This window comes from Macaca fascicularis, chromosome X (genome assembly GCF_037993035.2).
Source record: "Macaca fascicularis isolate 582-1 chromosome X, T2T-MFA8v1.1".
NCBI lineage: Eukaryota > Metazoa > Chordata > Mammalia > Primates > Cercopithecidae > Macaca > Macaca fascicularis.
This window is the reverse complement of record NC_088395.1, coordinates 76,935,593-76,963,388: the sequence shown is the minus strand read 5'-3', so window position 1 is coordinate 76,963,388 and position 27,796 is coordinate 76,935,593. Positions and strand designations below refer to the sequence as shown.

Here is a 27,796-nt window from a genome sequence, read left to right as displayed (position 1 = left end):
CTGTTTTATATGTCTAGAACTTTATTTTCAAAGAAGAAACAATGTAACTGCATTGCCAATCTAGAACTCTATCACAACTGAGGGAATCCCGTCTGCTTTGACTAGGCAGCTACAGTGCAGGTCCAGCCCTCCCCAGTCCTCCCCTGCCCCTCTGGTTCTTTCCCCTAAGCCTGCCTCAGCCACTTGGGAGATGACTCTATTGCTAGAACCCTGATTTATTAAATAATTTCTGGTTTGGATGGTCTCCTCTCTCATCCTTACAATCTTTCCCTTTCCTGGAATTCTTTTTCTGTGGCTCTACTTGGATCCCTCATGGCTTGGGGGTAGATTAATGAGGAATGTGCCTCCTGTTATATAATTGTCAGCTCTTGGGTCTCAGGGAGGCCATATTCAACTTTATGTTGGTCAAAGAGCTTGCGCAGGGCATTGATGTAGAGTGCGTGATATTTGTCCACTGTCTTCTGGTCTGGCCTCTTAATCCTGGGAATTGGCAGGGGTTCCCCAACTATGAAAAAAGACAAGAGACAAACATCAGAGTCCCCCCTCCTCAACTCAAACTACCCATCCCTCACTGGGAGCCATGTCCTGAAACTCAGTATCTGGCTTTCCTCCCCTTCTTTCATTCTTTCCCTTTGCTCCAGTCTCATCCTGGCCCCTGTTCTCTGATCATCTAATCAAACCCATGCTCAAGAGAATGCAAGCAAGCTCAGGAGAGTGGTGACAGAATGTGTGTGAATGGTGATGCTCTTGTAGCAGATGCTGATGTCACATCCATGAATGGCCACAACTCTTATCTGTTTAGTTGTCCTACCCACCCTGCTCTCAGCCACACCCATTGCCCATCCCAGATGTGAGTTGGGTCCCCCGGACTTGATGGATGATTTAAAGTGGGTGGGAAGTGAATGAAGAAACAGGTCATCTGGAGATACTGGAAAGCTCACCAACAGTGGTAATGGGCCGATTGAAAGGCAGGAAGCCCCAGGATCCGTGAGTTAAGCCCCGGCCATGGAAGGTACAGAAATTTAGTCCCATGATTTTTTTGATTGTGTCCTGGAAGGCTTTTTGGAGCAACCTTAACCACGTGCCCTCAGGGAAGGTCACCTGATTGAAAACCTCGTTCTCACCAAAGGAATATGAAGGGACAAGGTATGCCCTGCAAAGAGAGGGGCAGGAGTGTGAGCTCTCTGAGGAAGATCCCCAGAAAAATCCTCTCCAAGGTGGGAAACCTCTCCAACCTCCCCCTTATAGGACAAGAACCCAAGCACCCAAACATCTCCAGCCTCATGTCCCATTCCTGCCATGCCCCACTCTCCCAACTGAACTCTCTGAGGGGAGCTGCTGCTCTGCCTTGTCCTGGTATAGGAAGAAACTAATCTCAAAAGTTCTGTCTTCATTGCATCCAGCATCCAGAGTGTTCTTCGTAAACTGCATATCTGGACATGCCACTCCTCTCAAAATCTTGCAGAGCTCCTCAGCTCCTAGGGCCTTTTTGCTCTGGCCTTCCCTCCCTGGCTAGTTTTTCCTCTCCCCACTCTTTCCTTGCAATCTGCTTAGCCATATTAATTGTGCCTTGTATTCTCTCATCTATGTCTTTGTACATTTTGCTTCCTCTGTCGGAAGTGCTTTCCCTCTATCTTCATGTGGCTCATTCAATTTTGCGCTCAGTCCCAATTTCATCCCCTTAAAGAAACTTTGTTTGACCACCTCAATTCCCCCAATGCGGAGTAGGTACCCCTTATCTAGTGCTTACCTCTCTTCTACACTAACACTGCCCCAACCGTGTATTACAGTCATCTCCTTACTTGCCTGACTCGCCCCATAGACAACAAGCCAATCAAAGGCAAGAACTGGGTCATATTCATCTTTGAATCCCTAGGCCCTGGCATAGCGCCTGACATGCCATAGGTCCTCACTGAATGCCTGAGTTCTTTCTCCCTTTTGGTCTGCCTGGAAACTCGTACTAATATTTCAAGTCACAATTCAGATGTTACCCACCTATGAAACCTCTATTCTGGGTCAAGATTTTTCCATCAACTGGTGCTCACATAGCACTTTGTACACATTTCCATTGAAGTGTTCCATTTGTTTAACAAATATTAAGTTCTTTCTATGTGCCAGCACTGTTTTAGGCCCTGGAGATGCATCAGTGAATACAATGGATTTTTAAAAATTCTGTCTTCATGGAGTTTACTTTTTTTTGGGAGGAAGACAGACAATAAACATTGAAAATAGTAAGTAAACAAATAAATAAAATGGATGATCTATAAGAAGATAAGTGTAACCGGGAAAAAATAGAGCAAGATGGTCAGATAACCGTATTGAGAAGAGACATTTGAACAAAGACTTGAAGGAGATAAAGGAATGAGCCAAGCAGTCATTTGCAGGAATAGTGTTGCGGGCAGAGGGAACAGCTAAAGCAAAGCCCCTAAGGCAGGAGTGGGTGGCTTGCTTGAGGGACAGCAAAGAGGCCAGTGTAACTGTGATGGAATGAGAGAGGAGTGAGAGGAGTGAGTGATGAGAACAGAGAGACATCTAAGGACTAGATTATTCCACGTCTTGCAAGCCCTTGTAAGGACTTTGGTTTTTTTTTTTTTTTTTTTTTTTTTTGAGACGGAGTCTCGCTGTGTCTCCCAGGCTGGAGTGCAGTGGCGTGATCTCGGCTCACTGCCAGCTCCGCCTCCCGGGTTCACGCCATTCTCCCGCCTCAGCCTCCCAAGTAGCTGAGACTACAGGCGCCCGCCACCACGCCCGGCTAGTTTTTTGTATTTTTTTTAGTACAGACGGGGTTTCACCATGTTAGCCAGGATAGTCTCGATCTCCTGACCTCGTGATCCACCCGCCTCGGCCTCCCAAAGTGCTGGGATTACAGGCTTGAGCCACCGCGCCCGGCCAGGACTTTGGTTTTTACTCTGAGTGACATGGGAGCCACTGGAGCATTTTGAGAAGTGACATGATCTGACTCGTGTTTAACAGGATCATCCTGGCTGAAGCTGGGAATAGACTCTTGGGGGTGGGGGAGGCGGGAATGGATACAGGAAGAGCAGTTAGAAGTGTTATAATCATCCAAGGGGAGAGATGATGATAGTAAACCAAGGGGTGGTAGTCTAGGTAGTAAGTGGTTGGATTCTGTATGTATTTATTTGGTAATTATATGTGCATGGGCCTGTCTTCTTCCATATTGGACTGTGAGTTTGCAAGGACCAGGTCTTATTTACTTTTAAATCCTAAATGCCTACTACTATGACTGACATACAGTGGGTGTTCAGTAACTGCTGAATGAATGAGGTCTATTTCTCAAACCAGATTGTATACTCTTTGGGGCATGTCTTATCTTTTTGATCCTCACAGCATCAAAGCTAGTGCATCCCCTTGCAGTTGGTAGATTCTCAGGGCCTCTCAGTTAACAGGTTGATATAGAGTGGAGCCCCGCTTTCCCAGACCTCCAGCCTACCAGGTCAATGGGCAGAAAGTAAAAGGTTTTCTTCTGCTGTTCTTTCTCCAACTTCAAGTAAGAAAAGTGCCCACTGAAATGTATCTGGAGGCCCCAACATCCCTAAGGCACAATGTGAGGGGGTAGACGGAAGGAATTAGAGTGAAGATGGGGGCCCTCTAACAGGTGCCCAGGGAGGGCACCATTCTGGAGAGGGCTACAGAGGGCCTATGGCACCCTGACAACAAAGCACTAGAACCTTGGAACCTACCCTGTTTTCAGTGCCAACTTCACAAAACCTTTACGCTGCTTGAGGAGGAGAGTGGAGGCTCCTGGCTGGCACAAGAGAGCTTCAGCAGCTCCACCCACCACAATAACCACGGCATTGCCTGAGCCTTTCTGGGTCAGCAAGTACTTCAAGGCTGACCTACTCACGGGGCACACACCTGTGAAACCAAAGAGTCAAGTGGTAGAAAAACTTCATGCCTGAGGATGGGATGAGGGGTTTTTCCAGGCTCTTCCTGTCAGAGACAGTTCTTCTGTTTTCTGATGATTGCTGTTTCCACCTTTCTGTCTCTGACCTTCGTGTCCTGGGTTATGACTGCTCTAGCCTAAGGTTGGTTGGTCCTTAGCGTCAGCTGTTTGCCTTGGGGGTCTGTGCTTCTGCAGTTGGGTCAATACTGAGTTCCTCTGCCTCTTACATCCATAGCCTACTGCATTTCAGATCAATAGTATCTAAGCCCACCTCATCCTTCTCTACCCATGAAGCACAGCCATCTTCCACTCTGCCCAGGCTGACAACACTGGAGATCCTCCAGAGTTCTCTCCTCCAGGGCTAATCGAGACTAGCCACCACAAACCTGCTTCCTCCCTAAGAGCAACCTGCCAAAGGGAAGCCAATGGCTGGGGTTTCTGGAGAGTAGGCAGACCCCTGAGCCTGCCCAAGCCAAACTGAAATGTAGTTGAATGATGGAATGTGAATGACACCCTGTTGTTTAACAACAATCATCTAGCCTTTCTCACTTCTGTCTCCCATCTTTGCCCTGTGCTCACCATCTAGTCTCCACTGGGGTGGCAGAAATTGCCTCCAGGCTCTAGCCATTGAGAAAGAGTCCCGCTCCAGGGCCATGCTAACCTCAGAGCAGAGTAGAAGCATTCTCTGGGACTCTGGTGGTCCCACCTGGCACCTCCAGAGAACTGTATCTTACCTTTTAATGTTTGGCTTCAGTTGTTTTCTGGTGTCCAGAAGGATGACTATTTGTTCAGAGAGAGAGACATTTTTCACAGTGCACTGACCTGAAGCTGAGCATGGGGAAGTTGTTCTGGATACTCTGATGAACTCCTATCCTTTATCCCTTGGCATTTTATGCAAGTGTGAAGGGGTTCCAAGGAGGTAAAAGTCATAGACCAGGAGAGTTTTAGCTAGTATGAGAGACTTTAAAATGCTTTTAAGACACCATGGTGTACAAATGACCGGCCCAAAGACGCCAACTGACATCCTAGAGAGAGCCTGGTGAAGTTCACCGGAGCGATCCCATTCACACCTGCTTTTCCCTGCATTTGTGTTTCATTCTTGGCTTTCATCCTCTGATTTGCACTTTGGCATTGGTCCTGAATTCCAGCCTTCTGGTTCTCCCTCTGAAAAAAGTCCTGGTGACTCTTACGAATGCCTATAACTTCCCCTGCTGTGCAACCAAACCCTGCTTCCCAGATCTTGGACAGAAACTAATGCTTAGCCACATACTCCTGTTACGGGCCCAGGGTGTGCTGGACTTATTTTCTATCATGTACTCTTCAAGCAGGGAATGATTGTCAGGACTTATTGGGGTTGCACCTTTGAAGTAGGTAAAAAAATAGAATTAATTATTTCTTATACTCACCCATTGACATCACATATTCTCGCACAATTGGGATCCAAAATATCCCTTCTAAGGTCCCTACAAAGGGAGTGATGGATGGGAAAATCCGAGCAATGCCAGTGGTCTCAGTGGCAAAGTTGATGAAGACACCAAAAGAGAGAACACCATGGGGGTGATTGGCAATGATGTAGTTGTGTTTGGGAGAAAGATCGTGAGTCTTCACCAGCTGTTAGAGGGAGATTGAGTCAGAGCATTGGCTACAAAGAAGGAAGAAATGACGTGTGGACTAAAATCCCAGCAGGTAGCCTATGTTTCCCTTCGGGAGCCCCAAATCCCTGTTCACTAGGATGTCATCATTGTCATAGGACTGCCAGGGCTCACGATGGTCAGAGAGGCTGACCTGGCTTTGCCAGTGCAGGAAAGGCTGCCATCCACCTGTCTCCCCACCTGCCCATCCATCTCGGGCCCTTGCTTTGCATTATGACTTGGGGCCTTGACCTTCGCTGCTGACCACCAAAGCCTCTGAAGACATGGAGCTGAGTAGGGAGCAAGAGTCTGGGCAACAGGAACTGAGGGCACCCCGAGGAAGAGTAGTCACCTTTACTGGGAAGTAATTTCGGAAATAAGTCCATAGGGTCCAGTTTCGTACCCAAGCTGAACGCCTGCCGCCTGTGTGTACAGAAGGGAAGGGAAGAGTCCGTAGGGCATTGTAGTCCCTCTACCTCTCCCAGAGGAGGAGAGTTCTGCCTGCAGTCCTCAGGTCACAGGAGGGGCCTCCTTCTGACACCTCAGAACTGTAAGTACTGTCCCTGAATCCAGTCCCCAAGACATAGGAAGCCCCTGCTCCTCTAGAGCTGACCAGAAAGGTGACAGGAAAATAGTCTGAGGCTGGGGGCACCTGCCCAGAGACCTCAACCTCATAATTCTTCCTCAGCTACCTGGTAGAGACCTCTGTCCCTGCTGAGCTTTGCTCTCCCTTCTCCCTCCCCTTCCTTCGCCTCTCCCCTACCCTTGGTTCTCCCTCTCTCCCTCCACCTCCCTCTCCCTGTGCTTCCACTGTTGGCCCAAACAGGAAGACCATTGTGCCCCTGTCTCTTACCTTGACTGTGGGTGTTCCAATCATAGGCGAGCCAGGCTAAGGAGAGCACAGCCAAGGACCAGAACTTACTGAACAGCAGAAAGTAGGGTATAAGGAGAATGGGAATAGCTCCTGAGGAGACACAAAGGGTTCACGCCTTTCAATTCCCTTCAAGTTTTAGTACACCGCTCATAACCCCGGCCTCTGCTCTACACTACAGGAGCAGGGCTAGGCTGGTGTGGGACCCTTCTCTCCTTCTCCCCTCTTCCCCAACCCCTCGCCCTCCATTTGTCTCTGCTGTGGTCTAGGCAGGCCTCTGAGCCCCTGGATCTGGGTCTCCTTGATGGTCAAACTCTCAACTGAAGAAAGAGTTGGGGTCAAAGGACAGCATGGCTTGCTGAATGGGAAGAAGAGTACATTGGGCTGGTAGCTGAATCCCCATTCTGGGACCTCTGGAAATTCTTTCTAAAAGCTTGAACCGCTTTCCTGTGCTGAACTGCTAAGTCTGCATATTCCAGCAGGGACGTTACCCGCAGTGTACAGGCTGTTTGATGCTGAAAAGTAAACATGGATTAAAAACTGCTCCACTTTGGGAGGCCGAGGCAGGTGGATCACAAGGTCAGGAGATTGAGACCATCCTGGCTAACACGGTGAAACCCTGTCTCTACTAAAAATACAAAAAATTAGCGGGGCAAGGTGGCACACACTTGTAGTCCCAGCTACTCGGGAGGCAGAGGCAGGAGAATCGCTTGAACCCGGGAGGTGGAGGTTGCAGTGAGCAGAGATAGCACCACTGCACTCCAGCCTGGGCAACAGAGCAAGACTCCGTCTCGAAAAAACGAAACAAAACAAAACAAACAACAACAACAAAAACAAAACTGCTCTACTAGGCCAGGTGCGGTGGCTCACTCCTATAATCTTAGCAATTTGGGAGGCCAAAGCGAGAGGACTGCTTGAACCTAGGAGTTTGAGACCAGCCTGGGTAACAAAGTAAGACCCTATCTCTAAAAAACCAAAAAAACAAAAAACACAACAACAACAACAAAACCACTTTACTATGTTTATTTTGTTCCATTCAAAAGTGTCACGAAGGTTCAGAAGGGGAAGTCTGTGTTAGCAAATGACCATAGCAGGCTGTAACTGCAAACATGATACATCTTACAGCAGTGGGAATGAATTCCATTAAAAAAATCTGCATTCATGAGAAAGAGGGGCTGAGTATACATATGGTGAATAAAAAAGACTTAGCTAAGGGAATGACTTCTTTGACCAGGTACCATGTCATGGCAGATAAAAGTTTCAGGGAAGAAGAAACTCAGGAGTTACCTACCAGCTCTTTGTCTCTTGCATTTTGGACATAAATGAAAATAGCAGGAAAAGGCTGAGTGGACAGTGCTTTAAAAACTCATGTTATGGAGTAAAAGAAACCTTTGTAATAAGCTGAATTGCCCTCATAAGCACTGGTCGAGATGGTTGTTGTAAGCATTCGAATTAGACAGGAAAGAGTGGTGGGAGGAGTTTTATGGGAAGCCTGTCATGGAGAAAAGCCTTGCTATCCATGCCCTTCATCAAAGAGGAGAGTAAATTTGCCAGTTAAGCTTCAGAAGAAAATTCAGATAAAGTTAAATAAGAATCATCACTAATTAAAGTTAGCTTAAGTGTATCATTTCCTTTATATTTTGTTTTAAATACATTTTGTTTGTATTCCCAGTATTTAGAAGAGAGCTTGGCGCACAGTATGTGTTCAACAAATATCTGTAGACCGATTGAAAAAGAAATAAGAAAATGTTTTCTGTTTTCAGTAGTAAACTTGATGATTACTATTTAGTCAGCATGTATAGTGTTATTTAAATGTGATGTTATTTTAATAGCATAGACGGATTAGTTGTGTGCCTTTCATCTCACTCATTTATCCACCAGTCCTAAAGGCGGTCTAAGAGCCCTTACCTGGGTAACACCATCCCCCTTGTGGAACCTATTGGAACTGCAGGTATGACCCGGCAGGAGACCAAGAACGTTTTTTCAGAGCAAGGCTTCCAGACCCAGCCTGAGTGTCACTAGAGTCGTGCACAGTGACAAAAGTGGAATTTAAAGATATAGGAGAGGCCGGGCGCGGTGGCTCACGCCTGTAATCCCAACACTTTGGGAGACCGAGGCGGGCGGATCACGAGGTCAGGAAATCGAAACCATCCTGGCTAACACGGTGAAACCCCGTCTCTGCTAAAAATACAAAAAGAAAGAAAGAAAGAAAAAAAAAAAAAAAACTAGCCGGGCTTGGTGGCAGGCGCCTGTAGTCCCAGCTACTCGGGAGGCTGAGGCAGGAGAATGGCGTGAACCCAGGAGGTGGAGCTTGCAGTGAGCCGAGATCGCGCCACTGCGCTCCAGCCTGGGCGATGAGCAAGACTCCATCTCAAAAATAAATAAATAAATAAAGATACAGGAGAAATAGAGGCGAAATGTGGAAGAGCTAAGTCTCATGGAAAAGGAGTTCCGTGACATAAAGCAAGGGTACCTGAGAAAGGAATGATGAAGAACAAGCATTTATGTATGTGTGACACTCCCTTAGTTATTATGGCCTTGACACCAGAAGATAGTTCCAATTTCTCTTGTCACGTACAAGTGAGGCGTCTTGGAGAGGGTTATCAAAGAGGAAGTTCACATAGGTAGGCTTCTAATTTAGTTTGTAGTGAAGATGGCCAAGCCATTCTAATATATGCGCACTGGGGAGGGAAAAAAAAAAGGAAAAAAATGAAGAAAAAACTAATATATTCGCATTGGTAGCTCATCGTAATTTTAACTTGCATTTCTCTAATAGCTAGTGATGCGAAACAACTTTTCATGTGCTTGTCTGCTTTCTGCATATCCTCTTTGGTGAAGTGTCCATTCAAATCTTTTGCCCGTTTTTCTTTTTCTTTTTTTTCTTTTTTTTTTTTTTTGAGACGGAGTCTCGCTCTGTCGCCCAGGCTGGAATACAGTGGCCGGATCTCAGCTCACTGCAAGCTCCGCCTCCCGGGTTCACGCCATTCTCCTGCCTCAGCCTCCAGAGCAGCTGGGACTACAGGCGCCCGCCACCTCGCCCAGCTAGATTTTTGTATATTTTAGTAGAGACGGGGTTTCACCATGTTAGCCAGGATGGTCTCAATCTCCTGACCTCGTGATCCACCCGTCTCGGCCTCCCAAAGTGCTGGGATTACAGGCTTGAGCCACCGCGCCTGGCCTATGAGTTCTTTATATATTTTAGAGATTAACCCCTTGTGAGATATGTGGCTTGCAAACATTTTCTTCCATTCTGTGGGTTGCCTTTTCATGTAGTTGATTGTTTCCTTTGCTAGGCAGAAGATTTTTAGTTTGAGGTATTCCTGCTTGTTTATTTTTGCTTTTGTTTCCTGTGCTTTTGTTGTCATATCCAAAAAATCATTGCCAAGGCCAATGTCAAGGAGCTTTTCCCCTATATTTTCTTTTAGGAGTTTAATGATTTCAGGTCTTACATTTAAGTCTTTAATCCATTTTGAGTTAATGTTTGTGTATGTTGTAAGGTAAGAGTCTAGTTTCATTATTTTTCATGTGGATGTCTAGTTCAACACCATTTATTGAAGAAACTATCCTTTTCCCATTGTGTATTCTTGGGACCTGTTTCAAAGATTAGTTGGCTATAAATGCATGGGATTATTTCTGGGCTATCTATCATATTTCACTGGTTTCTGTGTCTGTTTTTATGTCAGTACCATAGTGTTTTGATTACTATGGTTTTGTAATATAGTTTGAAATCAGGAAGTGTGATGCCTCTAGCTTTGTTTTTTTCTCAAGATTACTTTAGCTATTCAGGGTCTTTTGCTGTCTCATACAAATTTTAGGATTTTTTAATGTTTCTTCTAAAAATGTCATTGGAATTTTCATAGGGATCGTACTGGATCTATAGATCACTTTGAGTAGTATAGACATGTTAATAATATTAATTTTTCCAATCCATGAACACAGGACATCTTTCAACTTTTTTATGTCTTCTTCAATTTTTTTTTCAATGTCTTACAGTTTTTGATATACAGATCTTTCACCTCCTAGGTTAAATTTATTCCTAAGTATTTTATTCCTTTTAATGATATTGTAAATTGAATTGTTTACTTTCATTTCTTTTTTGGATAGTTTATTGTCAGTGTATAGAAATGCAACTGACTTTTGGATGTTCATTTTATATCCTGACATTTTACCAAATTCATCTATTAGTTCTAACAATTTTTTGGTGGAGTCTTTAGGGTTTTCTATATAAGATTATGTCATCTGCTAACAGAGACAATTTAACTTCTTTCTTTCCAATTTAGGTGCCTTTTCTTTCTTTTTCTTGTGTAATTGCTCTTGGTAGGACATCCAGTACTGTGTTGAGTAGAAATGGCAGAATGAGCACCCTTGCCTTGTTTCTAATCTTAGAGGAAAAGCGTTCAGCTTTTCACCACTGTGTATGATGTTAGCTGTGGACTTTTCATATATGGCCTTTATTATGTTGAGATCCATTCCTTCTATGTCTAACTTGCTGAGAGTTTTTATCATGAAAAGATGTTAAATTTTGTCAAATGCTTTTTCTGCACCTATTGAGATGATCTTACGATTTTTATTCTTCTTCTGTTAATGTGGCATATTACATTTATTGACATATGCATGTTGAACCACCCCTGCATCCCAGGGATAAATCCCACTTGATCATGGTGTATGATCCTTTTAATGTGCTGTTGAATTTGGTTTGCTAGTATTTTGTCGAGGATTTTTTGCATCTGTGTTCACCAGGGATATGGGCCTGTAATGTTCTTTTCTTGCAGTATCCTTGCCTAGCTTTGGTATCAGGGTAGTGCTGGCATTGTAAAAGGAGTTTGGAAGTGCTCCTGCCTTTTCAATTTTCTGGAAGAGTTTGAGAAGGAATGACATTAATTCTTTTTTTTTCTTTTGACACACAGTTTCACTCTGTTGCCCAGGCTGGAGTGCAGTGGCGCGATCTCGGCTCACTGCTCCCTGGTTCAAGCAATTCTTGTGCCTCAGCCTCCCGAGTAGCTGGGACTACAGGAGCATGCCACCATGCCTGGCTAATTTTTGTACTTTCAGCATGTTGGCCAGGCTGGTCTCAAACCCATCACGTTGGCCGAGCTGGTCTGGAACTACTGACCACCTATGAAGCTTTCTGGTCCTGGGCTTTTCTTTGTTAGGAGGTTTTTGATTATCGATTAAATCTCATCTGTCATTGATCTGTTTAGATTTTCTTCCTTCGTAATGTATTCTTGGTAGGTTGTATGTGTCTAGAAACATATCCATTTCTTCTAGATTATCCAATTTGTTGGCGTATGATTGTTCATGGTAGTCTTTTATAACCTTTGTATTTCTGTGTTATCAGTTGTAATGTCTCCTCTTTTATTTCTGATTTTATTTATTTGATATTCTCTCTCTTTTTTCCTTGGTTAGTTTAGCTAAGGGTTTGTTACTTTTGTTTATCTTAGGGTTAGTTTATTCTTTTTTTTCTAGTTTCATGGGATGTAAAGTTAGGTTATTGATTTGTGATATTTCTTTTTTCTTTATGTAGGTATTTATCATGATAAACTTTCCCCTCAGAACTGTTTTTGCTGCATTCTATAAGTTTTGGTTTGATGTGTTTCCATTTTCATATGCTTCAAGATACTCTTTGATTGCCACTTTTAACTCTAACATGAGATAAGAGACAAAAGTATTAAAAATAACTACAGCTGCAATAATTTTTTAATGGATACATGATATAAAAAGATGTAAAGTTAAAAGTGATTTACACACTACCATTTTGGATTTGATGATATATTTACCTTTACCAGTGAGTTTCATATTTTTATCTGTTTTAATATTGTTACTTAGTATCCTTTCGTTTCAACTTGAACACCTTTCTTTAGCATTTCTTGCAAGGTAGGTCTAGTCGTGATGAACTCCTTTAGCTTTTATTTGTCTGGAAATGCCTTTTTTTGTTGCTAGAGATGGGGTCTCATTTTGTTACCCATGCTGAAGCACAGTGGCATGCTCATAGCTCACTGAAGCTTTGAACTCCTGGGCTCAAGCGATCTTCCTGCCATAGCTTCCCAAGTAGCTGGAAGTCCAAGTAGCTGGACATCACCATGCCTGGCTAATTTTATTAGTTTTATTTTTGCAGAGACAGAGTCTCACTATGTTGCTCCAGTTGGTCTCAAACTGGCCTTAAGCAATCCTCCCACCTCAGCCTCCCAACATGCTGGGATTACAGACATGAGCCACCATGCCTGGCTTTGAGAATGTCTTTATTGTTCCTTCATTTATGAACGACCACTTTGCTGGTTATAGTATTCTTCATTGGCAGTTTTTCATCTTTTAGCACTTTGAATGTATCATCCCACTCCCTCCTGGCCTGCAAGATTTCTGCTGAGAAGTGGGCTGATGAGGTTCCCTTGTATGTGATGCAACTCTTTTCTCTTAATGCTTTCAATATTCTCTTTTGTCTTTGACTTTTGACAATTTGATTATAATGTGCTTCAGGATATTCTTCTCTGAGTTGATCTTGCTTGGGATCCTCTGAGCTTCATGAATCTTGATGTCCATTTCTTTCCTAGGATTTGTGAAGTTTCCAACCATTATTTCTTAAAATAAGCTTTCTGTTTCTTTCTCTCTCTTTTTCTTCTCCTAAATTATGGGACTCCCATAATTAGTAGATTCATTTGCTTATTGTGTCCCATAGGTTCCTTATGCTTTCTTCACTCATTTTCATTTTTTTCTTTTTTGTTTCTCTAATTGGCTAATTTCAAATTACCTATCTTTGTGTTACCCATTTCTTTCTTCTGCAGGATCAAGTCTGCTATTGAAACTCTTTCTTTTAGTTTTCAGTTCTGTCATTGTATACATCAGCTTGAGGATTTCTGTTTGGGTTCTTTTTATGGTTTTTATTTCTTTATTAAACTTCTCATCTCATTTATGTGTTGTTTTCCTGATTTTGTTTAGTTGTCTGTGTTCTCTCACAACTCACTGCACTTCAGGATGACTATCTTGAATTCTTCATCAAGCCTTTAATAGATCTCCATTTATTTGGGCTGTTACTGGAGCTATACTAGTTTACTTTGGTAGTGTCATGTTTGCTGGATTGTTTGTTATTTATGTAGCCTTTCATTGGTGTCTGTGCATTTCAAGGAGCAAATCAGTCTTTATAGACTGATTTCAGCAGGTTTATGGGAGGGCTTCTGCTAGGTCACTGGGTAGGTCCCTGGGCAGGCAGGACAGGCCCAGGACTGTGGCTGAGAAGGGATAGAACCAAGTCATAGGGCTGCCTCAAGGTCTATAGCCAAGACTGAGGCCTGCAGGCCTGCCTCCATGGGCATGGACAGGTGTGCCTCCTGCCAGGTTCCTGGGTGGACAGGACTGCTCTGGACAGTGCAATGGAGCTGGAGCCAAGTTATGGGGCTGTTTCAGGATCTGCTGCGGTACCAAGGTTAGCAAGCTTGCTTTCTATGGCACAGACAGGCACGATTCCCAGCAAGGCCCTGGGAAGGCATAATTGCTCCCATACCACAGCAGAGTGTGACCAGAGCTGAGTTATAAGGCTGCTTCAGGGTATACTACTGGGACCAAGATTGGCAGTCCTGTAACTTGAGGCACAGATGGTTGTGACTCCTCCTGGATGCCTTGGAAGATGATTTTGGTGGCAGAGTCAAGGCCAAATGGCATTGTAGCTGAGTTTACAGGAGGATGAGACTATTTCCAGGTCTGTAACCTTCATCACGGTCAACAACCCTGGGTGTGGGTCTGCCCTCTCAAAACAGCCTTCCTTGGTGTTGGACTCTACTAGAGTTTTGCAGCATCCTACCTGGGTCCAAAATTCCCACAAAGGTACTTTGGTCCACGGATGGCTGCCAAATTCTTGTTGCTCTGGAGAGATGTGATGGACTTCCCATTCACCATCTTGTTGATGTCATACTTGAGTCAATTTTTATAGAGCCTGAAGTTTGGGTCAAGGTTCATTTTGCCACATATGGACATCAAATTTTCCTACACCATTCCTTGAAAAGACTTATTCATCCTCCATTGAATTGCTTGTTCATCTTTGTCAAAAATCAATTGACCATATTCGTGTGTTTATTTCTTGACTCTCTTTTCTGTTCTGTGGATCAATACATCTATTCCTTGACAAATACGTCACTGTCTTGATTGCTGTAGTCTTGTACTAAGTCTCAAAATCAGATGGTATAATTCCTTTAACTTTATTCTTTCTCAAAATTGTTTAGTTATTTGTAGTTTCTTTGTTTCTCTATATAAACTTTTGAATCAGCTTGTTTATTTCTACAAAAACTCTTGATGGAGGTTTTTAAATTAAACTTTTTATTCTGACAAAACAAGATTATTTTAATAAAGTCTTGTATAATCTTCATCTACATCTACCCATTGTCAACATTTTACATTTGAGTAATCTTTAAATGTAAAAATGTAAGTATATACATATGTTTGTATTTGAGAATACATCACAGAAATTACAACCTTTTGCTTCTAAATACTTTAGCATGTATTTTGCAAGAAAAACGATATTCTCTTCCCTTATAGCACCCACAATGCTATTACCGAATTTGGGAAATTTAATATTTTTGCAAAACCATTACCTAATATACCCTGGCTGTGATTTTTACTTGAATTGCATTATACTTATAGATCAGTCTGGGGAGAACTGGCGTCTTTACTCTGTTGAATCTTCGAATCTGTGAACATGGTATGTCTCTAATTATTTAGATCTTTTATTTTATTCATCAGCATTTTACAGTTTTTAGCCTATGAATCCTGTATGGTTTATTAGATTTATTCCCAAACATTTTATTTTTGAAGATATTGAAATGGTATTGTTTTTTAAATTTCCGTTTTCAATTCTTCTCTGCTAGTATATAGAAATGTGATTACTTTTTATGCATGATCTTGTATCCTGTGACTGGCTAATCTCATTTGTTAGTTCTTGGAGGTTTTTGTTTTATTTAAAGTAGAGTCCTTGGGATTTTCCTTACAGACTATCATGACATCTACAAGTAAGGACAGTTTTATTTCTCATTTTTTCCTATCTGTATGCATTTATTTCTTTTTTTCTTTTTGCCATATTGCATTTGCTAGGGCTTTTAGTATACCGTTGAATACAAGTGGTGAGAATGGACATCCTTGCTTTGTTTCTAATCTTAGGGAGAAAGCATTTCGTCTTTCATGATCAAGTGCGATGTTAACTGTAGGGTTTTTTTTTTTGTAGATGCCCTTTATCAGGTTGAGGAAGTTCCCTTCTATTCCTAGTTTGCTGAGAGATTTTATCATGATTAAGTGTTGAAGTTTGTCAATTGATATGATTACGTGGGGTTTTTTCATGCTTGGATGGTTAATATGGTAGTTTACATTGATTTATTTTCAAATATTTACACTTGCCTTCTTGGATAAAGGCCACTTGGTCACGGTGCATTATTCTTTGTAATGTATTGCTGGATTCAATCTGTTAATATTTTGTTGCTTTTTTCATTTATATATATGAGGGATCTTAGTCTATAGTTTTCTTTTCCTTTTTTTGTACTATCTTTGACTGATTTTGGTATCAGGATTTGGCCTCGTAAATGAGTTGGGAAATGTTCCTTTCTCTTAAGTTTTCTCGCAGAGATTTCATAGAATTCGTGACATTTCTTCTGTAAAATGTTTGTAGAATTTGCTGTTGAAACCATCTGGGTCTGAAAATCTCTTTTTAGAAGGTTTTTAACCTTCTAAAATTAAGATTATAGTGATGGGTTATTTATTTCATGTTAGGTGAGTTTTGACTGATTATGGTTGTCAAGGAGGTCTCCAAATATAATTGCTAATTTGTCTATTTTTCTTTTTAGAGCCATCAGTTTTTGCATCATGTATTTTGAAATTCTATCATTTGAGGCACACGCATTTAGGATAGTTGTTTTCTTGGTGAATCATCCCATTTATCATTACATAGTGTCCCTCTTTATCCCTGATCCTGACTTTAAAAAAAGTTAAACCTGTATAGCCTCAAATTGCTAATGATTACTAGCTTAAGTTGAAAATGGTACCAATATGACCTAAGTGGGTCCTTTCTTCAAATCATCTCTGATTCCTCTCACTTGCTCACTTATCCCATAGATTAATAGCCAATATCTATTGTACACTTATCATGTAAAACTAAGCGTTTCACATGGCATAGTTTATTTAATCTTCATAAAGACCCCATGAGAACAGTAATCATTATCATTTTGTGGATGAGGACCTGAGGTTCAGAGTGGTTAAATAGTTCCAAAATTACACAGCTAGGAGGTAAGTGAACCAGGGCTGAGAACCAAGATTGTCTTACTCCAGGGACTGTACCCTTAACCACCAAGCTCTAGCTGTTACTTCCATTTAGTCAGGTACTAATTCTTGCCACTTCTGCCTTCCAGATCTCTTTCAAATTATTATATTTCCCTCCTCCATGCTACCACTTGCTCAAAGCCACCATTATCTCTCACCTAGATGACCACCAGTGTCTTCTAAATAGGCTGCCTGCTTCCATTGGAGCCATGACCCAGCCAGTGCATTAAATGCAAGTCTGTCTCTGTCACTCTATAGCACGTAGCCAAGGACATGGCTGGGTTGTCAAAGAGGCATATCTGTGGCTTTATAATTACCTATTGTTAACTATGATAACCTATTCAGTTAACTATAAATATAAGAACCTGTGGGAGTATATGGTAATTTAACAATTCAACAATTAACGTGGTTTCCTGTGGCCCTTAGGATCAAGTCCGGTCTCCTAACCCTGGTTTAGAAGGATTAGGAGATCTTGGTGATCTAGGCCCTGGCCACCACCTTGTCCTTTGCATTCCACCACGCTATTCTTTCAGCTCCTTCAAGTGCTCTCTAGCTTCAGGGCTTCTCTGCATGCAGTCCCCTTTGCCTGGAAAACTCTCTCTTCAGCTCTTTGTCTGGCTAGTTCCTATTCATCTTTCAGGCCTCAAGATAAATGTCATAGGTTCAATATTTTTAGGCCATCTTTGACTTCTTTCCCTTTCCAAAAAAACCCAAAACAAACAAACAAACAAACAACAACAACAACAACAACAAAACCTCTTCTATCCATCTTCCTGTCTCTGTCCCCATTGCCACTGCTATGGTCCAGGACTTGATTTTTTTCTAGTCTGGACTGCAGTATTTTGTCTGCCCTTCAGCTACTGGTTTCTTCCCCTCCAATCCATTTTCCACACCTCTGCCAGACATTTTTAAAAAGCACAATCACATAATGTTGTTTGCTTTCCCTAAAACCATCAATATTTTCCAACTGCTGACAGAATAAAGTGTGAACACATTGGCCTGGTATTCAAGGCCCTCACTGGCCTAGCCCCATATATCTTCCTAGCCTCATCTCTCAGTGCCTGTAGTCACATTCCTTATGCTGCAGCCTAGTATTTCTCAAAGTGTTTCTCAGCCTAGTGTTCCCATGCTCTGTAGGGACATTAGATGATCCAAGGTGGTATATGGATAAAAAGTTATTTGAATGCATAGAGAATAAAAGCAAATTCATGGTAGCAATATAAAATTTCCTGTTAAAATACATTAATTTAGGCTACAGAGATGACTTAATTTGAAGGAAAAGTATGTTAAGTAATAATAGCATGGGTGGTACACAGCTGTGGAAAGAGCCAGAAGGTGGGACACAAATGGCTAAAGTATGGGAAACAGGGGCCCGACCACCTTTGTCTACTTCCCATTCCCTCAACTCACCATGTAATTCACATTTCTGTGCCTTTGATGATGCTGTTCCCTTATTTTTATTACTCTGTTTCCAACTTTCTGCTTATCAAAATTCTCTCAGGCTTTAAGGATTAGCTCAAATGACACTTCCTTGTGATATCTTTGCTCATCTCCTGGTCAGAATTAAGGACTGCCTCTTCTGCACACTCCCAAGACACTACTCGTGCTTCTTTCTGGTTCTGGTCCATTTTGTTTGATTGTGTAATTAGTACCTCATATGTCTGTTTCTCTCCCTATCAGACAGTAAGCTTCTTAAAAACAGCCTTTAGCACAGTGCCAAGCACGAAGAGATAGCTTATGATAATTATTCATTACATGGAATTATAGTAAAGGAAGAAGTTCGATTTCAAAATTCTCCAAGTTGCAGGTGAAAGTTAATAGGAAGAGAAACCACCAATGCCCTTATTCCAAATAAGGAAAGGCCTTCTGAAGTTATAAGGTGTGCATGTGTGTGTAAGGATATAGGCAACGAATTATTTCCAGTGTAAGGTGAAAGCCTATAAATCTTATGGGTGAAAACATTATGTTTCATGTTTCGGGACAATGACCTAAATCTGAATGTTGGCAATGCTTGCCAAATCTAGTCAGTTGGCTCAATGCCTTCAGAAATTAAAAAAAACAAAAAAACAAAAAAACAAGGGTAGTTTGTCAAAGAGGAATCCTGTAGCTTTGTGATTACTTGTTGGATCCAAACAAACTATCAATATAAGAACTTGTAGGAGTGACAGGTAATTTAAAAATTCAATAAACATTGATGAGCCTACCTCATATGAAATCTCTATGTTAAAAGCCATGGGGACAGGGTTGGGAACTGGAAAGAGGAGGGTGAAGGGAGTAAATATGGAAATGATGAAAAGAATGCATGCATGGTCCTTGATACCATGTATTGACCATTTGTTGTGAAAGGCACTCTATTCAGCACTTAATGTATATTATCTCATTTAATGTTCTTGCAATCCTCATAGGCGGATAATTTTATTATCTCATTTTACAGATGAAGAAACTGAGAATCAGAGAGATCATGTATCTTTACTCCAAGCTGTAGGAAAAAAGTAGATAGCATTTGTTGCATCTTCATTGTGTGCCAATAACTATTTTAAGTACCTCATGTGTATTAACTCATATTAATACATGTGGAAAACAAAATTCCTGTCTTCCAGAAGCTCTGGGTTTCTTGTGAAAGGTAAGGTTCAGAGTTGAATTTTGGAGAAAAGGTAGGATTTTTGTCAGATGGCTTGGTAGAGGAAGGGTCCTCCATGCACAAAGAAGAACTCGAACAAAGGCCAAGAGATGGGAGAGTCCAAGGCCCGTGAGTAACATCATTACCTGCAAAAACACAGGCAGCCTAAGGAAGCCGTGGTACAGGAGATGAAGCTGGGAAGGAAACTGGAAAGATTAGGCCTGATGCTGAAGGGAATGAGTAGCCAGTAAAGGTTATTAAGCAGGGAGCAGAAGAGTAGCATGATCGTGTCTGTTTCAGGAAGATAATCTGGAATAACTGTGAGAGCAAGAGAAACTATAGGCAAAGAGATCAGCTAAGAGTTTTGGCATTCAGATGAAAGCCAGTGGGAACCTAAAATAGGCTACCATTTCACATAGCAATTTGAAAGTCACCAAGGAGGTAGAATTTTCAGCCCAACACAGCTGATTTGATGCTGGGGTGATGGAAGGGGATTAATGAAAGATGCCGTGATGGGGTATGTGAGAATGCTGGGAATGCATCAAAGTCTAGGCCGGGCGTGGTGGTTCACTCCTGTAATGCCAACATTTTGGGAGGCCAGGGCAGGAGGAGCACTGGAGTCCAGGAGTTCGAGACCAACCCAGGCAACATAGTGAGACCTCATCTCTACAAAAAAATTTTAAAATTAGCCGAGCATGGTGGTGCACACTTGTAGTCCCAGCTACTCGGGAAGCTGAGGCAGGAGGATCGCTTGAGCCCAGGAGTTTGAGGTTGCAGTGAGTTATGATCATGCCACTGCACTCCAACCTGGGAGACAGAGCGAGACTCTGTCTCAAAAAAGAAAAAGAAAGAAAGAAGAAAGAAAGAAAAAGAAAGAGAAAGGAAGAAAGAAAGAAAGAGAGAGAGAAAGAGAGAAAGAAAAGAAAGAAAGAAAGAAAGAAAAGAAAGAAAAAGTCTCTATCTGCTTTAGTCATCATTTTTCCTGAAGATGCAATAAAGTCAGTGTCTAAGGTGTCTGCCTCAGAGGAATGGTCGTCACTCCTCTGTTGATCAAGTGGCAAGGTTGGCAGTATCTTATCAGGTGTGGTGGTTGGGCTCCAAGTAGTCAATTTCGGTAGTTGAAAGGAAGAAAATTAACATGTATTGAGGATTTTCTCACCTCAGAGGTCTCTGGAACAGTCTTGAGAGGCAGGTACTATGCTATTTCTGTTATGGTACAGGGTGAATGACTTACTTGCTCAAGGTCACGTAGAAAGTAACAGAGACTTACTTGCATAAGGTCTCATAGCAAGTAAGTGACAGACTGGTCCATCTGACTCTGAAGACTGTGTTCTACTTTTATTTATTTATTTTGAGACAGGGTCTCGCTTTGTTACCCATGCTAGAGTGCAATGACGTGATCACAACTCACTCTAACCTTTACCTCTTAGGCTCAAATGAGTCCCCCATTTCAGCCAGCACAATAGCTGGGACCACAGGCATGCACCACCATGCCTGGCTAATTTTTTGATTTTTTTTTTTTTTTTCTGTAGAGATGGAGTCTCACTCTGTTGCCCAGGCTGGTCTCAAACTCCCAGGCTCGAGTGATCCTCCCACCTCGGCCTCCCAAAATGTTGGGATTACAGACATGAGCCACTGCACCCAACCTGTTCTATTTTTTACAGTACCAGAAACCAGAGTAAGAGGGCAGGCCCACACACCCAAAAAGGATGTCCAAGGGAGAAAAGAAAGAGTAAGAGTGAAAATAAAGATTTCTGCTGAGGAAGAAGAAATCTGGAAGACCTTCAAGTTAGTGTCAGGCCGGGCGCGGTGGCTCAAGCCTGTAATCCCAGCACTTTGGGAGGCCGAGACGGGCGGATCATGAGGTCAGGAGATCGAGACCATCCTGGCTAACACGGTGAAACCCCGTCTCTACTAAAAAATACAAAAAACTAGCCGGGCGCGGTGGCGGGCGCCTGTAGTCCCAACTACTCGGGAGGCTGAGGCAGGAGAATGGTGTGAACCCGGGAGGCGGAGCTTGCAGTGAGCTGAGATCCGGCCACTGCACTCCAGCCTGGGCGGCAGAGCGAGACTCCGTCTCAAAAAAAAAAAAAAAGTTAGTGTCAAGCTTGATCTTGCGTGAAATATAATGATGATAAGAAAGAGCTCCTGTTCTCATGGAGCTTATTGGGTAGAGGGCACAAAAGATATAAGGGCTGCTCCCCAGCCTATTCTTACAAAGTGCTCTAGACTTTCCGAGGCGATGTAGTCTTGGGTTGTCTGGAAAATGTACAGAGAAGATATGATTTGAGTAATATCTAAAAGGAGGCGCTGTCCCTGGAGAGTCCAGGAAGAGCTATCATGCCGTCTTTCCAGTGGCAGGAGTAGTAGGAGTAGTGGGAGCAGAGGTGAAGGAATGGGAGAGTCGATTTCCTGTTTGTTTAGTGAATAGATTACCTGCAACGCAAGGCAATCATGTAGGGAAGAGTAGGAGGATGAGCTGGCAACGGGTTAACACCAGAGAGTGGAGGAAGACTTTGAATGCCCAGTCTGACACCTTTATACATCACCACATAGGCAATGGGAAACCACTGACTATTTTTGAGCAGGAGAGGGATGTAATCAAAGATGCTTTTGAGACGGTGGCTCATGCCTGTAATCCCAGCACTTTGGGAGGCTGAAGCGGGTGGATCACCTGAGGTCAGGAATTCGAGACCAGCCTGGCCAACATGGCAAAACCCTGTCTCTACTAAAAATACAAAAAAAAAAAAAAAAAAAAATTAGCCAGGTGTGGTGGCACATACCTGTAATCCCAGCTACTTAGGAGGCTGAGGCTGGTGAATTGCTTGAACCCGGGAGGCAGAGGTTGCAGTGAGCTGAGACTGCCCCACTGCACTCCAGCCTGGGCAACAGAGTAAGACTCCATCTCAAAAAAAAAAAAAAAAAAAAAAAAAAAGGGATGCTTTCGAAAGACCTCCAGAAGCAGGCACTGGAATAGATTGGAGAGGGTGGAGATCAGAGGTTAGACGATCAGGAAAAAGAATATTGAGATCGTTTAGGGGGATGGTGATACAAGCCCAGAAGAGATGAGGGAAAGCCATCCTCTGAATGAAGGCTGGCCCTGAGAGGGGCTGTCAGAGCCACAGCCTAATTCTAAGGACATGAATATTTGTATTCCAAATCTCCTCCAAGCCATTTTCTCATTCCTCTCTTCTTGCTTCCTCCCTCCTTCTTGTCCCTCTGCCTTTTCTCCATTTTCTCTATTTCCTCCCCATTACTTCCAGTAATGCTCCGTAATCAGCTATGATTCTGAACATCATTTGGGAAGGAGGGGAAGCACTGAGGGAGGCTCTGAGCAAGATAGAAGGAAGGAAGGAAAGAAGGTGAGAAAGAAAAGGAAGAAGGAAGGGTGGAAGGCAGACATTTCTGTAGGAGCATTTCCCATGAACCAGGCTGAGAGAATAGGGACACAGACTTAGAGGGATTGCGGTACTTGTTTGGAGTCACATAGCTAATTGCCATCTAAGTCTGATGAACTCCAGAACTCATGTCCTGTTTGCCATGTCACGGTGACTCCCTTTCCTGTCTCCCCTGATCTGTTCAACTTGTATAATATTTTCTTATTCTGATACCCTAATATCACTTTGTCATGGCTCTTTCACTCACCACAGTCTGTCTTACATTGTAGTGATCTGTGTATGTGTCCAGCACTGGCACATAAAATAGGGACAATGGTTGAATGAATGATTGGTTTATCTCTGTTACTAGATAGTAAAGAGCCTGTAAGGATCTCACAGCAAGGACAGCCCAAGATCTTATCATTAGTATTTACTCTATAACTGTTGGATTGAACATATTTGAATGTCTTAGGCACCTCTGTGGGCATCACGCCCTGTTGGACACTGAAGCTACCTTGGTAACTTTCAAGACCCAGGATTTATGTTGTAATTTCTAGCATAATCACTAAAAGAACAGAAACAGGGCGTATAGCACCTGAACAAGAAGAGAAAGACAAATGGAATGGTAAAGCTAATCAGTCTAAAAGAAGTCAAATCAAATGTCCAACAAGCACACGAAAAGATGCTCAGCATTATTGATCATCAGGGAAATGTGAAGCAAAACCACAATGAGATATCATCTCACACTCATTGGGATGGCTATTATTTAAAAAACGGAAAATAAGAAGTATAGGTGAGGATGTGGGGAAATTGAAACTCTTGTGCACTGTTGGTGGGAATGTGAAATTGTGCAGCCGTTAAGGAAAACAGGATGGCAGTTCCAAAAAAAAAGTAAAAACAGAATTACTGTGTGATCCAGGAATTCCATTTCTGGGTGTGTATCAAAAGCATTGAAAGCAGAGTCTCAGAGATGTTCGTACATCTATATTCATAGCAACGTTACTCACAATAGCCAAAATGTCAAGGCAACCTAAATGTCCATCAGTAGATGAATGGAAAACAATACGTGGCATATCCACACAAGGCACTGTATAACTCAGCCTTTCAAAGGGAAGAAATTCTGACACATGATACCACATGGGTGAGCCTTAAAGCCATTATACTAAGTAAAATAAGCCAATCATGAAAGGACAAACACTGGAATAATCATTCCAATTATATGAGGTACCTAGAATAGGCAAATTCATAGAGACAGAAAGCAGAATGGTGGTTTCCAGGGACTGGAAGGAGGGGAAATTAGGGAGTTATTGTTTAACGGATACAGAATTTCAGTTTGGGAAGATAAAATTCTGAAGATGGATGGTGGCCATGCATTGTGAATGTACTTAATGACATGTACTCAGAGCACACTTAGAAATGGTTAAAATGGTAAATTTTATGTTCTAGGTATGGTACCACAATAAAAATAACTTTTAAAAATGAAGGTGAAAAAAATCCCATTTATTCTCTTTTAAATTATTTTTAAAATTTTTTAATTTTTTATTTTGTTTGAGACAGAGTCTTGCTCTGTCACCAGGCTGGAGTGCAGGGGTGCGATCTTGGCTCACTGCAACCTCCGCCTCTCGGGTTCAAGTGATTCTCCTGCCTCAGCCTCCCGAGTAGCTAGGACTACAGGCGCATGCCACCACACCCAGCTAATTTTTGTATTTTTAGTAGAGATGGGGTTTCACCATGTTGGCCAAGATGGTCTCGATCTCTTGATCTTGTGACCCGCCCGCCTCAGCCTCCTGAAGTGCTGGGATTACAGGCGTGAGCCACCACACCCGGCCCCATTTATTCTTATGTGTTTCCACTGAAGACACATGGGTATCATCCCCACTCCACGCCTCCAGCTCTTCTGGGACAACTAGAAACCATTGAAATTTGGGGGTGAAGGGGCATTACTTGGAGGCTAATCCTCACCTTCTTGGTCCCTCACATATCCAGTTATCTGATACACTCTCTACCCTATACCCAGCAGGACGCACTGTCCTTTGAGAGAGGAAATGAAATAGAGAAAAATATATATGAGAAAGTATCATTTTCTGGCAGAAAAATGAGTACATTTTAATTAGAAAAGCTGCCTCGCCCGGGCACGGTGGCTCATGCCTGTAATCCCAGCACTTTGGGAGGCCGAGGTGGGCAGATCACCTGAGGTCAGGAGTTTGAGAACAACTTGGCCAACATGGCGATACCCCGTCTCTGCTAAAAATACAAAAATTAGCTCGGCGTGGTGGCAGGCGCCTGTAGTCCCAGCTACTTGGGAAGCTGAAGCAGGAGAATCGCTTGAACCCGGGTGGCAGAGGTAGCAGTGAGCCAAGATCGTGCCATTGCACTCCAGCCTGGGCAACAAGAGCGAAACTCCGTCTCCAAAAAAAAAAAAAAAAAAAAAAAAAAAGCTGCCCCAGAAGAGCCTTCCTGGGTGGAAGCGGCCCTACACCTAAAAGGACCCGCTCACAAAACTCATCCTCTCTTGATATCTTTTCCCTGCTCTCTCTGCCCCATCTCTGCCCATTCTTTCTGGGATCCTGATTTGACACAGTTGCTGCCACCCTGATAGCAAGTGTCTTAGGACATTCCTGTGTCCCTCACTTTCCTGGCTGAGGGCCGGAACTTATCAAAGGGGTCTTTTTGGGGAAGTTAGGGGAAATGCAAAGGAAAACAAAAAGAAACTATGAAAGTCTAGAAACAACTAAGTTTACTAACAAAATCACTTTCTTCTCTCGATATAGCTAAAGTCAAGCCATCAATGGGCTTAACGTGTTTTGATTTTAATAAGGCTTAATAAGTCTGCATTTTGAGAAGGCTGTGGACCCCTCTGGCAGTCTGGTGAAGCCATGGACCCTTTCTCTGAATAATATGTTTAAATGCACAAAATAAAATACACAGATTTACAAAGGAAACCCATTATATTAAAATTCAGTTATCAAAATACTACCCACAATGTGATATAGTAACATATGTGCTTCTTGATGTATGCATTAAATAACCAGATCTAACAGCAGTGCCAATAACTACTGGTATTTTGAAGTAGTCGTGAACATAAATGAAATTTCGAGATACCTGCAACAACTGTAATATGAAATGCAAATCTCTGTGATGTCTGTTACTGACACTCACAGGTACTCCTAATACTTTGTGGTTTATTGCCTGCATTCATCATTGAAGGAAATACTACATTTCAATTAGATGTTAGTGGAAAGAAAGAGGCAGTTTGTTTTATTTGTTTTTTTGTTTTGTTTTGTTTTTTTGTTTTTTGTTTTTTTGAGACGGAGTCTTGCTCTGTCGCCCAGGCTGGAGTGCAGTAGCACGATCTTGGCTCACTGCAAGCTCTGCCTCCCGGGTTCACGCCATTCTCCTGCCTCAGCCTCCTGAGTAGCGGGGACCGCTACTGAGTACAGGTGCCCGCCACCACGCCTGGCTAATTTTCTGTTATTTTTAGTAGAGATGGGGTTTCACCGTGTTAGCCAGGATGGTCTCAATCTCCTGACCTCATGATCCTCCTGCCTCGGCCTCCCAAAGTGCTGGGATTACAGGCGTGAGCCACTGCACCCGGCCGAAAGAGGCAGTTTTATTCATCCCAATTCAAAGTACTCCCCCATCCACCCTGAATTTTTGGTCTATAGGACCCTGGTTGAGAGCCTCTGCTCTAAGGATCATATAGCCTCCCATGGGTTGGAATCAGCTATCTCCTACCTGTCTCATCCCTCAGGATGACATTATTTCTCCTCATCCAGTTTTCAAGCTTGCCCCTGTAATTGACCGCCCCCAAATCCCTGGTTTCTGGCAAGGAAAATCTTGGAGCTGTCAGCCCGTTTGCAGTTTGCACTCCAGCCTGGGCGACAAGAGCGAAACTCCGTCTCAAAAAAAAAAAAAAAAAAAAAAAAAGTGCTTCTTAGGTGGGAGAGGCCCAACACTGTTGACTTCCGTGCCGTGAGTCCACGGAACAACTGGCTCTTTCTCAAATTCTGTCTGAGATGTCACTCAGGCAGCCCTCAGATTTTCCAGAATTCTCTCACCGTAACTGTAGACTAGAAAATCACCCAACACCTACCTAGTAACACCAACTCTGTAAGCCACCACCACTTCTGCCCTGTCCCTGAATATGACTCTTTTCAGCTAGTTCATAGGGGACAGCTCCTGAGAAGGCTGGAGTGATTTTTTTTTTTTTTTAATATCTGGAGACAGAGTCTTGCTCTGTTACCCAGGCTGGAGTGCAGTGGTAGGATCTCGGCTCACTGCAAAGTCCACCTCCCGGGTTCAAGTGATTCTCCTATCTCAGCCTCCCAAGTAGCTGGGATTACCCGTGCATGCCACCATGCCCGGCTAATTTTTGTATTTTTTCTTTTTCTTTTCTTTTTTTTTTTTTTTTAGTAGAGGCGGGATTTCACAATGTTGGCCAGGCTGGTCTCGAACCCCTGACCTCAGGTGATCCACCCGCCTCAGCCTCCCAAAGTGCTGGGATTATAGGCGTGAGCCACCGTGCCTGGCCTGGAGTACTCTTTAAACCAGAACAGCCGCAGCCTCACTCCTGGCCTTTGTGCCTGGCAGATCCTTCCCAGAGGGTGGAGATCAACCAGACGATCTCTTTGGAACCCTCCTCATCTGGAGATTGGACACTCTTTTGGTTTGTTCCCCATGTGCTCTCCAGCCCTTGGGGTTCACTCACCTAAAAATACATAGACTGGAATCCATTGCAAAACAGAGAGGGTTTGGAGGCCCTCCTGGAGATCCAGTCGGGAGAAGAAGGCCATGGTTATGGTGCTGTTCTGTTGTGGTAAGAAGCCCAACCAGAAGGTCAAAACTTCTTAAGCTGAGTTGATTATAGATGCTTTGCTATAATCTCTTATTGTGGAGTGAGATTAGCTACTGGGGTTTTGTCAGACTTGACCAAACCTTTCCCCCACTGCTCCGCCCCAACTTCCTACCCACACATCAGGTTGCAGATCAAGCAGTATAATTGATCTCGCCAGTGGTATCCTTTCTCCACGTGTGCCCCATTGTAATGAAGCAGAAATGGCCCTGGGGTGGCTCTAGCTGTGAGGGAGGGGCACTCTTGATAAA

General features: G+C 43.0%; 1 protein-coding gene across 1 annotated transcript; it reads right to left on the bottom strand.

The window, feature by feature from the left end:
- DGAT2L6 (diacylglycerol O-acyltransferase 2 like 6) lies at positions 1–27,585 on the bottom strand. The gene is made up of 7 exons (XM_005595075.3): positions 27,402–27,585; positions 6,389–6,499; positions 5,888–5,958; positions 5,311–5,515; positions 3,702–3,876; positions 942–1,153; positions 1–505 (listed from the first exon to the last, which is right to left on the bottom strand). The coding sequence occupies exons 1-7, from the start codon at positions 27,484–27,486 to the stop codon at positions 351–353; spliced, it is 1,014 nt and encodes a 337-aa protein (XP_005595132.2). The 5' UTR covers positions 27,487–27,585; the 3' UTR covers positions 1–350.
- Positions 27,586–27,796: the final 211 nt, after the last annotated feature.

Bases quoted from the DNA above. Each gene is read 5' to 3' on its own strand.
- DGAT2L6 (XM_005595075.3), bottom strand. From the start codon at position 27,486: ATGGCCTTCTTCTCCCGACTGGATCTCCAGGAGGGCCTCCAAACCCTC. The intron at 5,516-5,887 runs GTGACTACTCTT...TCCCTCTAACAG, and splicing joins GAAATTACTTCCCAGTAAAG to CTGGTGAAGACTCACGATCT. The intron at 1,154-3,701 runs GTAGGTTCCAAG...CTCTCTTTGCAG, and splicing joins AAGTTGGCACTGAAAACAGG to GGCATACCTTGTCCCTTCAT.